Source organism: Lingula anatina, chromosome 3, assembly GCF_051362555.1.
Source record: "Lingula anatina isolate TDL-2025a chromosome 3, LinAna3.0, whole genome shotgun sequence".
NCBI lineage: Eukaryota > Metazoa > Brachiopoda > Lingulata > Lingulida > Lingulidae > Lingula > Lingula anatina.
The window spans coordinates 1,460,178-1,475,303 of record NC_141769.1 but is presented as its reverse complement, the minus strand read 5'-3'; the positions used below and the strand labels follow the sequence as shown (position 1 = coordinate 1,475,303).

The following is a 15,126-nucleotide window of genomic DNA, read 5'->3' as shown; positions in this document are numbered from 1 at the left end:
TTGAAAGCACATGGTTTGTATGACGAATTTTATCGAATAAATGAAAAAATTCTAAGTTCAAAAATAATTCAGCTTTTGAATTTTGAGGAAAATTCAGACTTGTAAGGGCCTTTTCCTTTTCAAGATACGGAGATATCTGTCTTATAAATGAATCGCATTTGGGGGACCAATCAACCTCAACAGCATGGACGGGATGAAAGGGGAAGCGGCACACAACATTGATATTTCTAGTTCGCAAGCAGTCCACAACAAGCTAAAGTCCATTACAGAAAATTTGAAGAACGAGGAATTCAGATTTTCAATCGAGGAAGAAAATTTGAGATATGTGGTTTCAGTGATACAGAATTATGGTTCGTGGAAGTGGACAAACTCATGGAAAGAAGGAACGGGGGAGAGTATCTGTTTGGCGTTGGACATTTTGACTGAAAGTTTTCGAGCTCTGAGAAACGCCTGCGCAGGATGTGCGAGAAATCAGCTGTTTCTAGATTCTGTTGGTGCATATGTACCGATCCACTCAGTTCTTTTGGAACTGCAGAGCCTGTTGCAGAATGAAAAATGTGTCCAAAAGTTTGATTTGAAGCATCGAATCGTTCTTGGTTTGCGTTGTGCCCTTCAGTTTCTCGGCAATCTTATCACAGGGCAGTATGAGATAGCAAGTCACGTGTATGAACTGATGAGAGACGATTTTGTTTATTTATTTAGTATTGATGACACACAGTTATTGAACTACACAAGTAGGGTAATTCACAGTTGCCTTAAAGCAAAGGTTCCTTTTGATGACAGGATTGTTTCCTGCATTGAAAGTGTGCTTGGTCACCTATACCGCTATGACTTAGAATGGGGCTTGTTTTTCATTGGAGAGCTTTTAAATTCAGATTCTGGTTTTGAGGAAGTGTTTCCAAAGCTTTCAACAAAATCCCAGTCCTCTTTATTGGACATTTGTTTGGCACATTTAAAAGACAGTCAAGAAGATAAACCTCGAGTCATTTCCATGTCAAATCTGGGTTACATGAGTTCAGTTTTCCAAACCAAGGCACACATGATCCTAGGTTTTCATAACCAGGATAGCAATGTCTCCTTGCAGCCTATCAACCTGCTGCGTATACTTGATATTCTCTGCACAGCCCTCTCATTTCCACGGTTGTACGAGGAGGTACGAGAAGATGGAGATCTCGTGAAATGCTGTGTAAATCTTCTTCATGGTGCTTACATGATTGGGCAGCAAGGGGACAATGCATTTTCATCAGTTGAAAAACTTGGAGCTGCAGCACACGTGGATCCAGAACACCCCTCCTATGGTTTAAAAAGGGATTTGATTCGGTTAATTGGCAACATGTGCTACGGCCACAGACTAAACCAAGACAAGGTGCGGGAATTAGGCGGCATTCAGCTCATCCTTAATCACACAAATATTGACAAAAGGAATCCCTTTATGCCACAGTGGGCTATTCTGGCAATTAAACACCTGTGTGAAAATAACAGAGAAAACCAGGCAATAATCTCAGGGATGAAGTTGGAGGGTGTGGCCAACCAGGACACGTGGCTGGAAGAACTGGGGGTAGAAACTGAAGTCAGAGATGGCAAGGTCTATGTCAAGCAAATGAAAAAATTATAAAAGTGGAACTTGAATATGGTGCAAATGTGTTTTTATAGACTTGTAATTTGGTGTAAATTAAGTAAAGGGTGATTTATTGTGTTCAGGATATACATGTATTTAATATCATAATACAAAGTATTGTTAAATGTGAAAAGAATCAATCCTTTTCTGTGATACCACTGAGTATATCCCTGTAATCAGGAAACAAAAAACATTTACTTTGAATGTACAGTTGCTGCATTGTAAGGTCAAATTATATTTCATTGTAGAAGTACAATGTCATAAATTATAATAGTGTTACATCCATTAGTTCTTCGTATGCATCACTGTCCCAGTTATTAAAACTAAAATTCGTTTTTAAGTAACAGTGTATTTAATTAAATGAACTGTTTCAAATTTTCTGGTAAAATAATATTAATCATATATATTCTAAAAAATAAAAGTTAGTGTGGAATGCAGTAATGATTGTTTTAGCGAGCATTTAGATGAACCATACTAATTAGGTTTGTCCAATTCCATGTGGGCTCTACCTTAGTGCAATCAGCTGAAGCGAATGACATGCTTCCTCAATCAGCTAGAGGGTACTTGTATCAGGGTTACTTCCCAGTAGTTGCTCCAGTTGGCATGTCAGACAATTCAGCTGAATCCACTGGTTACACTTAGCAAGAAACCCTGACAGAGTTGGACTGACCCAACTTGCACAATGTGTCTGTTTAGATTGGGTGTTAATCACAAGTACACACACTACTAAAGCTGTAAATGCAAAAACCTTTGAAAAAGAAAATAATAACTGTACAAGTGCACAATTGAGTATATTCTAAAAAATTGAACAAATTGTAAGGCATTTTTGTTACAAGCGTTTTTCGATTTTGATAAATGGTTGCGCATCCTTCTTTTACTCAAATATCTATTGGTTTTTCAACTTGCTTTTTAAATGAATATCCTAACAAGATTTTGTGTCACTTCTCATGATTTTATAAACCTGCAGACTGCAATAAGACTTCTCTTACTTAACTACAATTGAAGGTGAAAGTTTTTTTTTTTAATATGAACAGGACAATCAAATAGCACTTCACTCATTTATTCACAACTCGGTCTTAGGCATTGTACAAGTCATTTTCAACCAGTGTGGTGCTCATAGTATAATCGTCGTCGACCCCTCTATCATATATGTCGTTCTCTACCATTACGACATTACTTGGGTCTGTAGCAGTTTGGTTTTGTTGTGCTGTGTTTGTGTCAGATTCAACGATCGAATAATATTCATTTTCTCCAGTTTTAACTGTTGAATTCTCTAATTCGTATAAGGCATCATATCTGTCGCTAATAGAATCTTGATCCTGACGTGCAGGTTTGTAAACTTTTGTGTAAGAATCGTCTATATTTTGGCTGTGGCTACGATCTTGGTTCTGACAGGGAGTTGGCAACTCTGCAGTAGCTTTGTTCCCGCTTTCTGTGGCGTGCATCTGCTCGAGGCAAATTTCATTGGAGTATATGGACTGCTCAAAAGCGGCGCCGGATGGATGTTGGGAATTGGTAAATTTTGCATCCGGATGTTTATCTTCGGAATTTTGCACCAACCTGTAAAACAAATAAGAGATAGCACCTCCTTAGGTTTACTATTTTTTCGTACATGTATATATCGGAACAACTAAACACTTATTAAAAACATTTTTTTTAAATTTATAATGTATTTTTTGATGGGTTTGACATATACAGTGTAGTCGTCGTTTCTAATATTGTTATATCCAACAAATATATTTGTTCAGTTTTGTTACATTTATTAAATGAAAATTGGTATCAATCGTAGAAGTATAACAAACTGTCATGAAGCAATTATCTGAAGAATTGTTTCAATCTACTATAATCTGTAACGTTATAGATGATTCCTTTTCATGAAAATTGCATCAAAACAGACAAAATAACCTATTTTATTCATCATTATTTTGTGCTTTTTGTCTGTACATTTGATAGCTTTACTGCATTGTTAAATACCGTGACGCACGTTTAATTACAAATTATATATGTAAAGACTGTAATGTTCGCCTTTGATTAAAGGGATAATAACTCTTCGTATGAGATCTATATTTAACAATAAAAACATTGTGAACAACTCATAGAAATATAATATATTCTGTTTTACCACAAAAACGGCAGTTATAGCTATTATTCTGATATCTGAGCTGTCTTTAGACCACGTGACCTCCATTGATGGCTATACTCTGTTAAAATCTCTTAACAGTCTGTTAAGAGATTATAACAACAACAAAAAAAAAAAACTTTTTTAGAAAAAAACAGGGACTAACTTTGAAGGTAAAAATGGATTCATTAACCATTGGTAAGTATGGAAAAATTGTTGTTTACTCCAGGAAAATTCATTTTTTGGCCAAAGCGAAGAGTTATTATCCCTTTAATATCGCGGTTTACATAACATAATTGGCACTGCTATACTATTTGCAATATCATAACTACCAATCTGATTGATATGGATGGTTATGATTGCTAATAGGTTTGATTTTCAATCGACCACAAGCAGGTACAGCTCACCTGTAGAAAAAGCTACCAATTCGAAACCTGGTCTTGTTATATAATAATCTGAACTAAAAGTAATGACAAGTTTTTCTCCGGGGTGAATGGAAATATCCGGGGGTTTATCATTCCCGCACATGGGTCCCCATTTATTCAAAACGTTTCCTGATGATGTGTTCTGCAGGGAAGTCATAAAATGATCGCCACAAGACCCAAGAAATTTGGATTCAAGACGAACTACAGTGAACTGTACATAAGTTATCTGAAAAAAAAAAATGAAAAGAGAAAATATAGAGCGATATGCAAAAGTGTAAAACCTAAATGACTATGTACAACTTTATATATATATATATTGCCTTTTTGTATTTGAATTTTAAACGAAAAGAAATTTTAAAAGTTGAAGAGAGAGCGAGAGAGAGGGGGAGAGAGTAATCCTTACAGAAAAGTTGTTCGGAGTATAAAATAGTTCATGTGCAGTAATAATAGTAGTGGTACGGTGACGGGTCCGGGAGGTGGGGGGACTGTGAGCACATCTCCCTTCCCCTCCCCCCCCCCCCCCCCGCAAAAAAGGAGTGAAAAATAAAATGAGACAAAATCAAGCAATTTCCTTCCGTGTACTCAATATGTGAGGAAGATACATGCAATACACAAAGTGAAATTGTCCTCGTCTATATTATTCTACATTTAGAAAGTTATCTTGGATCCGCCAGTGAAGTGGTATGCGTAAAATGGGTATGGGGCTTATTTTGCTGCAAGGGCAAGATTTTAAAGAGAAAATGACTTGCTTAATAATTTAGCGTGTAACAAAATAACTTGCTTAATGATTTAAGTTCGTTCAACATGTAGGTTCAAACGTGCTTGAACATCAAGGGGCGGCAGTCTAATAATGTCAGCTTCAGTAAACATTCAATTATTAGACTGGTAAACATATTTCTCCTTCTTCTGAGATAATACGTTCATGAATATAACTTCCGGGTTGGTTGGAACTAAACGCACCTGCACGCTGCTATATGAACAGAGCAGAAATGAAGTTATTTTTTTAGTGCCGACTTTGGCGTATCTGTAAAGCGACTCTTTGCACTTGCTTCATTCAACTAATTTATGAAATTTGATGTAATTCTTAATTAATTTCTTTCTAAGGGGCATCATTTTAGGAATTTTGTGAATTTTTGTATGATTTTTGATTTGTAATGTTTATGGCTTTTATAACGGAATAACTCTGAGTTTCAGAGGTCACTGATATCAAATAGAGTATTTCCAGTAGTTTATGTATCTCTGGGTGCCTCAAAGAGACGCCCATGGAAATCAAACGAAACGAAGCCTGAACAACTGCGACTAATAACCAGCGAATAGCTACAGTTGTACAAGTAGTCTGCGAATGGCGTCTCTTCTGAACCGAAGAGGACAGCTGAGTTCGCGACCTGTGTCCTAACTAGTGTAATTAACTTACCTGTGTATGTCTCGGGTATGAAAAAACAACAAAACAAGGTCAACTGTAAGAGAATGTGATGGGCTGACATATTTGCCTCTTCTTCGCGGATCTCTGTGGGCCTTTGCGTGGACGCGGAACCTTAGAGTATTAGGTAAACATTTAGATCAGAACAAAATAAGTAGGTCATATGTTTTCCGCTTCAAAGTCCTTTCATAGAGAGATGGAAACCACACAAAAGCTTACTGCGCTGTCTCGTATAGCTCCGTGAAATAATCCGAATACTCTGACAAGACACCGACAAGGCCGATGCAATCAAATTGTTTTTTTCCTCATTACTTTGCATTTATTAAAACGAATCTTAAGCCATGAAGTTTATTTATTTATACCGACCAAGGTGCCGATATCTATATCTACCTTTTCGCATCTCGTCTCTCTCATCCCAATGCGGTTGGTTGTATTATGCGACTTGTACAATAAACACACATTTGCAACCGCAGTGCATTTTTTCAACCCCACCCCCAACCCCCGCCAAAAATAAAAAAAAAAAAAAAAAAAAAAGCGCGAGTATGCTTTTTCGCAATCAATTTTTCTAAGTCACTGAAACAATTTTATCACATCGGAATATTAATAGCCACTCTAACTTCGTTATCAAAGTAATGTAGACTTCCTTCCCTCTAGCGCAGTTAGGTATCGGCCAGAGATGAAAGGGTCTGCCTCCTCATAAACGCGCACAACGTGCGTAAATAACAATGGTACATGTACGTTGTTTACTGTTCGCTTGCACATGAAAATTTTGCTGTCCCGAACTATAACACCACAGTTTGATTTGTTTTTCAAACGTGGCAGATATCAGAGAATACATAAAGTTATCAGGTGTATAGCTGGGCTTTCCTACAGCATTCATCAATTCACTACCAGCTCCGTTCTCATGGTTTTGTCTGCATGAACTTGCAGCTATTGGATTTTAGCGCCGACACTAATATTTTATAGCTGTTTGCAGTTACCCTGATACCACTGATCAACCCGTCCCTGCACTACGATATTTTGTACCATTTCTATTTAAACAACTTACCAGTAAATAAGCAAACGTAGATCTATGCTAACAGTATGAACGTTTTTCGGCTTGTGTTTGATAATTTCCATTTATGAACTTACCATTAGATCTTAACGGATCTGGATTCATTTGGACTGCCGTCCGTGGAACTGACATTTGAAAAGATATGATTTAAGGGATTTTATCTTTCTAAGGTCAGAATTGCGGATAAAAAAGTAGTTTTGCAAAATATGTACACTTTGTCCTTTTTGCTCGACTATATTGATATCAACAAGGAAGGATGGTTTGAAACTTTGTGGAAGAAAAACGGGGACCGTCAACGCACGATCGTGAAAGAACGGTATTGCTGGATTATTATTTATTCAAATTTCAATTGGTTTATAAGTTTTTAAGTGCCATGGTTTAATGAAGACACAGCTGTGATACAGTAATTATTATTAATATTTATTGAATATTTGAATACAATATATTATGTCATAATGTATATCACAATAAGAACAACATCGATGACATTTCAAGAATAAAGTGCACTCTCTACATTTATTAATTGAGCAACTGAGAATGAACTTGTCTTATAATAATAATAATAATACCATTATCATCATACATCTATTTCAAGGTTACAAAAAAAAAAAAAAAAAAAAAAAATCAATGCTTCGTAAATTAGAACATCACAAGCATACTCATTATGCTAGAAAACTTGAAAGCGTTTCATATCCAATTTTAATGAAGCTTCTTTCTACTTTTCGCTGTATTGAATGAAACAATACCTCAAAGTGGCTCACATACATCAATATTGCTATCACTGTTACAGTTTGTTGAATTTTAACATATTTCCTGAGCAAAAAGAGAAAATATTGGGTTCAACTTGTTACTATTATTCACCAACAAAATATCACAATAAACTATCATTCTATACTCTAACACATACCAGAATGTGGACATATTTGGTGATATTTCTATAAGATTTTGCATTTTAATCAATAAATACATATCACTAGACTGACCATATAATTAATAGACAGATTTATATATGTTTTAATAACAATGACTCCACAATAACTGAGTTAATAAAAATGCTTGATAAAACTAAGAAAATATACACCTGTTTCTGTACAAGACAATGATATAATTTTTTACAAGATATGTTTACTAACAACATTATATTCATTAATCAAAATGCTATCCAAATGCATACAAAAAGTACTTCTAAGCATTAAAATGCATTTCCATCAGACTTGAAAAAAATTCAGCAAAGAATAGCAGACAATGAAATTAAAAACCTTATCTATAATTTTACATCAAACAGATCCTGATGTAATAATAGAAATCTAAGCACCAAGACATAAACAGCGTGACAATCAGACAATCTTTACACAAATTCATGTACACTTTTTACATGCCTAATAATATTTGTTAACTGGACATTTAAAGCAAGAGTTTCAAGTAAAAAAAAGATGCTTTATAAAATCCAATAATTGTATTGCCACTAAATTTTAATTATATTCTCGGCGGCTTGACAAATTTACCCTATCAGTACACCAGTAGCTGGGTAACTTAACCCCTCAGTATGGATGCTCCAAATGTGGAGCTTTTCTAATGTGAAGACCTGGGATTCTGCCACAGAGAGGGGGGGGGGGTTGCACTATGTTTGATCTTTTTTTTTTTTACCCTAGGTTTGCAGGTTAAAACATTTCAAAGGAAGGAGAAGCTAAAAGGTAGGGCTGGGTGGGGAAGGGATAGCCACTCACACATTCTCTTTTATTCCCACTATCCATAAACCCGGGACTAGAATGAACGGATCGCTGATCATTCCAAAGCTCACTGAACAGTTTTAAAGATTCTTTATCCATATGAAAGTGAAACTAAAGGTAGGCCTTCAGCAAATAATGTTACTAGATAAAATAACATTACACTATAATTATGCATTTTATGCTACTCACAATGAAATGAAATAAAATATAAAAATAAATGGGAACTTACTTCATAAGAGAACTTTTATCAATCAACGTTTGATAACTGAAACAATAAAAAACACACACCATGCTTTTGCTATAAAGCAATTTTCATGCTACTTTCAACTAATTTTTTTTCATTATTAATTTTTAAACTACCAATATGTATTAAGATTTTTTATCTCCTATTTTCAATGTGTGAGTAAAGTGTCCTAGGCAAGGTCACAATAAGGACAAGGTCACCAGTGAGGAAGAGTTGACCTCCATGACACGTCATATACGCCATCTTGTGTCCAGGAATGTTCTAGTTTCAACAAATAATAGCACCATAGCATGCACTGAAATAGTGTTCTAGACATTCCCATAAGGAACTATTTGGCATAAATGGCAAATGACAACCTCTCAGTGGGTGATCCTTCAATTGGTACCCAGGGCATGGTACCCTACATGTCCCTGATGTACCCCATAGGTACACCTTACATTTTTTTTTATACATCTGCACCACCTGCTTTGCTGTTTTTTCCTCCATGCATTCTTCTTCACCAGTTTTCCCTAATTTTCCCAGTTCCTTCCTCTTTATTGTGTCTCTTCCTTAAAATTCCTATCTTCCCTCCTCTGAGAGCCAGGGTCAACTTAACTTCCTATGCACTTTTCTCCTTAATGTGTCTATTCCTTTAGTTTCTCACTGTGTCTCTTCCTTAATTTCTTTCACTGTGTCTCTTCCTTAAGTTCCTCAGTCCCGTCCTCTCTGAGCGCCAGGATCAGCTTGTCTACCAGCACCGCCAGTACCTTGTCCAGGGGATCCATGGCGCCACGCTGCATCCACTTGGGGATGGTGGTACGGGCGTGAGAGAAACCAAGACGCTTCAGGATGTTGTCGGCACCCACAGGCTCTATCTGGCTGCCTGCCCAGGATAAAAGTCTGCAAGTAAATGTGGGTATTACTCATTAAGTCAAACAAAAGGAATTAATTTTTCCCTTCAAAATGTTTTTCCCTATCAAATGTCTTAATAATTAATAAACTGATCCCTACCAGAATATTATCAATCCTAAGACTTTTGACCTAACCTGTTACTTATATCAAAATTTGTCCTTAACCTTTTGAGTTAGGGCATTAACTAACAACAAACAGGGTAAAAAAAATAACATCCTTGGCGCAGGTAGTGATATCAATATTAACTGAATAGATTCCCATACCTCACAGTGGGTTCCAGGTGTCATGTCTTACATTACCTACCTCACAGTGGGTTCCAGGTGTCATGTCTTACATTACCTACCTCACAGTGGGTTCCAGGTGTCATGTCTTACATTACCTACCTCACAGTGGGCTCCAGGTGTCATGTCTTACATTACCTACCTCACAGTGGGCTCCAGGTGTCATGTCTTACATTACCTACCTCACAGTGGGTTCCAGGTGTCATGTCTTACATTACCTACCTCACAGTGGGCTCCAGGTGTCATGTCTTACATTACCTACCTCACAGTGGGTTCCAGGTGTCATGTCTTACATTACCTACCTCACAGTGGGCTCCAGGTGTCATGTCTTACATTACCTACCTCACAGTGGGTTCCAGGTGTCATGTCTTACATTACCTACCTCACAGTGGGCTCCAGGTGTCATGTCTTACATTACCTACCTCACAGTGGGTTCCAGGTGTCATGTCTTACATTACCTACCTCACAGTGGGTTCCAGGTGTCATGTCTTACATTACCTACCTCACAGTGGGTTCCAGGTGTCATGTCTTACATTACCTACCTCACAGTGGGCTCCAGGTGTCATGTCTTACATTACCTACCTCACAGTGGGTTCCAGGTGCCATGTCTTACATTACCTACCTCACAGTGGGCTCCAGGTGTCATGTCTTACATTACCTACCTCACAGTGGGTTCCAGGTGCCATGTCTTACATTACCTACCTCACAGTGGGTTCCAGGTGCCATGTCTTACATTACCTACCTCACAGTGGGCTCCAGGTGTCATGTCTTACATTACCTACCTCACAGTGGGCTCCAGGTGCCATGTCTTACATTACCTACCTCACAGTGGGTTCCAGGTGTCATGTCTTACATTACCTACCTTACAGTGGGTTCCAGGTGCCATGTCTTACATTACCTACCTCACAGTGGGCTCCAGGTGTCATGTCTTACATTACCTACCTCACAGTGGGCTCCAGGTGCCATGTCTTACATTACCTACCTCACAGTGGGTTCCAGGTGTCATGTCTTACATTACCTACCTCACAGTGGGCTCCAGGTGTCATGTCTTACATTACCTACCTCACAGTGGGTTCCAGGTGTCATGTCTTACATTACCTACCTCACAGTGGGTTCCAGGTGTCATGTCTTACATTACCTACCTCACAGTGGGTTCCAGGTGTCATGTCTTACATTACCTACCTCACAGTGGGCTCCAGGTGTCATGTCTTACATTACCTACCTCACAGTGGGCTCCAGGTGCCATGTCTTACATTACCTACCTCACAGTAGGCTCCAGGTGCCATGTCTTACATAACCTACCTCACAGTGGGCTCCAGGTGCCATGTCTTACAGTGGAACTCTCTGAAGTCCTTTTTCAGTTCACTGGTAGGATCAGTCACTGTGATCTTTTTCTTCTCCGTCTCTGGAGACCTTGGGGTCTTATAGCCAGACACCCTGGAGCCTAGAATTAAACAATGTAAGCATTATCATTTTCTGTTTAATAATTATATGATCAACATATCACATGTGCCAAATTTCTGACATTTTGGTGGGGTTCTGCACTCACAAGAGTGGTGTATTTGGCAACAATGAACTCTAATTTAGGGCAATTATTATTGGTGTGAACAACTGTTTGGGTTATTAGGTCACCTTTGTCCTTCTCTTTGACATAACTGGTGACGAGGTCGTGGAGGAACAACATGACTTCCGCGTCCATGGCAACAAAGATGTGATCCTCAAACTCCGTGACAAAACTCACATCCACCACTGGCATAGGATCTGGAAAAAACAGAACTTTAAAGGGTTTGCTTCATGCCGTCAGAATGGCCTGAACGGAACATATTCTTCAGAAAACATGCCCAACTAACGATATCTTTATCCAAATACACAAATTAAAAGCTCATTTTGTAAATTTTTGGCTTTAAAAAACGTCCTATTTGCTCGGCCTGGGAGTTAATGAGCTACGTGGTCACGTGGTCCAATGACGACAATCGAGCCACTGGAGAACAGAGCGTGCTTAGCTGTCAAACTGAGCTGCATTGTCTACCTGTAAGATGACTTCTCTGGCTTCTGATAAAAGTTTATACTCATTCAAATCTCTTACCCGAGGGGTCTAAATCCTCGTGAAGCTGTGTAAAACCATTTCCCGTCTAGTCATTTCTTTAACAAGCATTTCATTATGGTTATCCCAAGCTGTATAAAACACTGCATTTGAATGAGTTAAGGGAAATGTTGATTATTGCATATGAGGTCCATGTTATTTGTGAAATTCAATTTATTTTATTAAACCGCTGACACTCCGTCTTGCATACTTTTATTAAACTGAGGTAAACAATGCCCGTTACCTTTACAAGTCCTATCTTAATCATCCATCTACCTGGAACTTCCTTTACCTCTTAATTAGAGGGTTAAATGGCATTCAATTTGTCTTGCTTGTATCGAACGCACTCTCTATCTAAGCTTTACTCCAGTTATCTCAGGTAAAAATCTACCTGTGCGTTAGTTACAAAGCGCAGCTCCCGTAGACCTGGGGGTACTAGATAAAATCTGAACACCAGGTTTATCGAGGAGCTAGAGAAAGAAAGGAAGAATTTTGCCTGCACAACTTCATAGGAATTTTAACACGGACTTGATCCAGCTTAGACCTCCAAACTAACAGGGTGACATGGGCAATTTTCACAAACAAATCATAAAACTATATTTCAGTTAACCGCCTTTAAAAATAAATATACCGTTCTGGGTAAATTAAAATAGTTATTAAATCGCAAGAATATTTTTGACTTAAATGATGATTTTATTATTAATGGAAATTAAGCTACTATATGAGGTACATTTGCTGTGATTACGCTGTCCTTCATGTTTTGCGTAAGTCTACATTTTGCTGTATGTGCTTGTAATCTTTTTAAATATGTGCGTACAATTTTTGCAGGTCTGGTTACCCCCCTGTTATGTGATGAGAGTATTAATTTGGCAATTAGTTCCTTAGCTTATTTGATAGAATTGCAGTGTAAAATTTTCAACAAGATGTTGGCGAAATAGCCCATTACTCTTTGTAGGTATTTCCCCCGTCAAAGTTTGTCTAAAATTATCTTTCAATCTTTACTCTTTCAAAGACAGTTTAAAGTTACCTGACATATTTTCGTGTAAACTTAATGACAAGCCAAGTGTCTCCAGTTCATTCCGTACTCAATTTTACCCAAGCAAATTTTTTTGTTGAGTAGATCTTTATAGCACGTTGTTATAAGCTTACAAATTTGCAAAAAAAAAAAAAAAAATTGCGTACTGACGCAGAATTTGCGTTAAGTTATAAAATAATCAATCTTTTAAATTATTTAATATTTCAGATGAAATAATCTTCAGAAACAAATCCTCAAAGCATAAACGAATTAGGATAACGAACCATTTTATTATAGCAGTTCCCATTTTTTCTTTAATATAACGCTCTTTTTCCTGTTTTTCCTCAACACGTTTTCTTCCACGGAAGCCTCAAGATACCCTGAGAGCAATTTCTTTTATTAATGTTCGCGACCGTGTTTGAACTTAATTGTTTAAGTATTGATATTTAACGTCATTTACAAATACCAATAAAATAACCCCATGAAATAAATGAGATATATTGAAAAATATGAAAGCCCACCAAGACGAGTTTCATACCTGTTATTACCTGGCTTGGGAATTGCAGCGGTGCATAATTAACAGGTTTGTTGTAAACGAGCTTTTGGTCAACTACAATGCATTTAAAATGCATCAGCAATCAGTAAGTTTGCCAACTGATGACAGTTAATATGAAAGACTACCAGCTCTTGATATGATCTAAACCACCTGAGGTGACCATGATCTAGAGCATCGCAACTATTGTCACCGAAGTTAGTAAGTAAGTCACGGAAGATTGTCAACGAGAGCTGCAATTTTGGTGAATCCCACGGCAACACACCGAGGCATAACGAAAATTCCTCAACTCCGTTCAACACAACTTTCCTTAACTTCTCCGTCTGTATGCACCTGCAGCTCAGTTGAGTCTCATAGACCTTTATCGTGATTGTCGTCACAGTACCACGTGACCCAGATCTGTTGCTTCATTTTTGCATATTGAGGTGAGGTTTACTAAAACGCTTTTTTTCTACTAATAGATTGTTTTTATAATTTTTAAATGGCGGGGATCGATTAAAACATACCTCTAGTGTATAGATTGAGTGCTGTATCTTCAAAATTCGAGAAATGGATTTTTACATGAACATTGTCCTTTAAGAAAAGCCAACTTTTTTTTTCAGATATATAGAATCAAAAATATTAAGAGTTCGTAGCAAAACCCTTTTTAGGAAACAATGTAAATTCATTTGGCTGACTTAATAACAAACTATTTTACATAGTTGTTTATATCTCCCACCCCCATCCTACCCTCCAGCCCTGGGGTATTTTATCCCCCTATCTTACCCTACAGACCCAGGGGTTTCTCTCCCAATCTTACCCTCAGGCCCTGGGGGTTTCTCCCCCTGCAGGTGCTCAGTCTTCAGGTGTAGCTGCAGAGTGGGAAGAGCGAAGATGATCTCAGTGTCGTGGTTATAAGTGATACTCTTCTGTCTGCCAAGTTTTCTCTCTGCTGCCACCTCCTCGCTGTGCATTGGCGGAAACGTGTTCAGGACTGAAAAAGTTAATGTGCCTTATAAAAGCATTTGTTTGTTTACTCAATCCTTTCATTTTTTTCTTCATTTATCCAATTTTTCATTTATTTACTCATTCATTTCTTTATTCATCTATTTGATTCATATCTCAGGTCTCACAAGGTCTGAACACCATAAAAAGCAATACTCCAAAATGACTCTATCACTTGTATATACCACTCACCTCTGACTTCATTAGAGGAGAAGGCATAGTGGAACCACTCCTGTACACTGGTGAAGGGCGGGGGCATGTGGTACCCCCGCGAGATCTTACAGATGGTGGCCATGTGCTTGACGTTGGTAGGCTGAGTCACGTTGTGGCCTAGGTTGAAGGACAAGTTCTGGACAGCATGGGTCGCCGCTGGGTGAAGATTGAATAATAATAATAATAATAATAATAATAATGTTAATAATAAATTAATAATAATAATAATATTTATTTATAGTCTAAAATCCATATAAAATGTTCAGTAGACTTTACATGGGTAAAATGAACAGAAGAAGATTACTAAAGTAAATGAAATTAATATTATTGTTAAAAAAAATACATATCATGGAAAGATACATACACAGTAAGAAAAGTGATTTAATTATTATTTTATTTCATTTATTGTTATTATTATATGTTTATTTATTCCATTTATCTATTTATTTCTTTTTGATATGGCATACCATGGCTAACAGTACTAATATACTGCTAT

The 15,126-nt window shown here is 37.4% G+C and overlaps 2 protein-coding genes across 3 annotated transcripts in view; one reads left to right on the top strand and one right to left on the bottom strand.

The window, feature by feature from the left end:
- Window positions 1–14: 14 nt before the first annotated feature.
- LOC106175394 (ataxin-10) lies at window positions 15–2,872 on the top strand. Its single transcript, XM_013557370.2, has one exon. The coding sequence runs from the start codon at window positions 185–187 to the stop codon at window positions 1,613–1,615; it is 1,431 nt and encodes a 476-aa protein (XP_013412824.2). The 5' UTR covers window positions 15–184; the 3' UTR covers window positions 1,616–2,872.
- A 4,445-nt stretch (window positions 2,873–7,317) lies between these two features.
- LOC106175390 (bridge-like lipid transfer protein family member 1) overlaps window positions 7,318–15,126 on the bottom strand; it is a 54,723-nt gene continuing 46,914 nt past the window's right edge. For both annotated transcript variants that reach the window (XM_087009783.1, XM_087009784.1), the window contains 5 exons: window positions 14,610–14,786; window positions 14,233–14,406; window positions 11,415–11,543; window positions 11,085–11,226; window positions 7,318–9,489 (listed from right to left, as the gene is read on the bottom strand). In XM_087009783.1, the coding sequence (XP_086865909.1) occupies window positions 9,276–9,489; window positions 11,085–11,226; window positions 11,415–11,543; window positions 14,233–14,406; window positions 14,610–14,786 (836 nt within the window). In that variant the 3' untranslated portion in view covers window positions 7,318–9,275. The remainder of the gene's footprint in view (window positions 9,490–11,084; window positions 11,227–11,414; window positions 11,544–14,232; window positions 14,407–14,609; window positions 14,787–15,126) is intronic.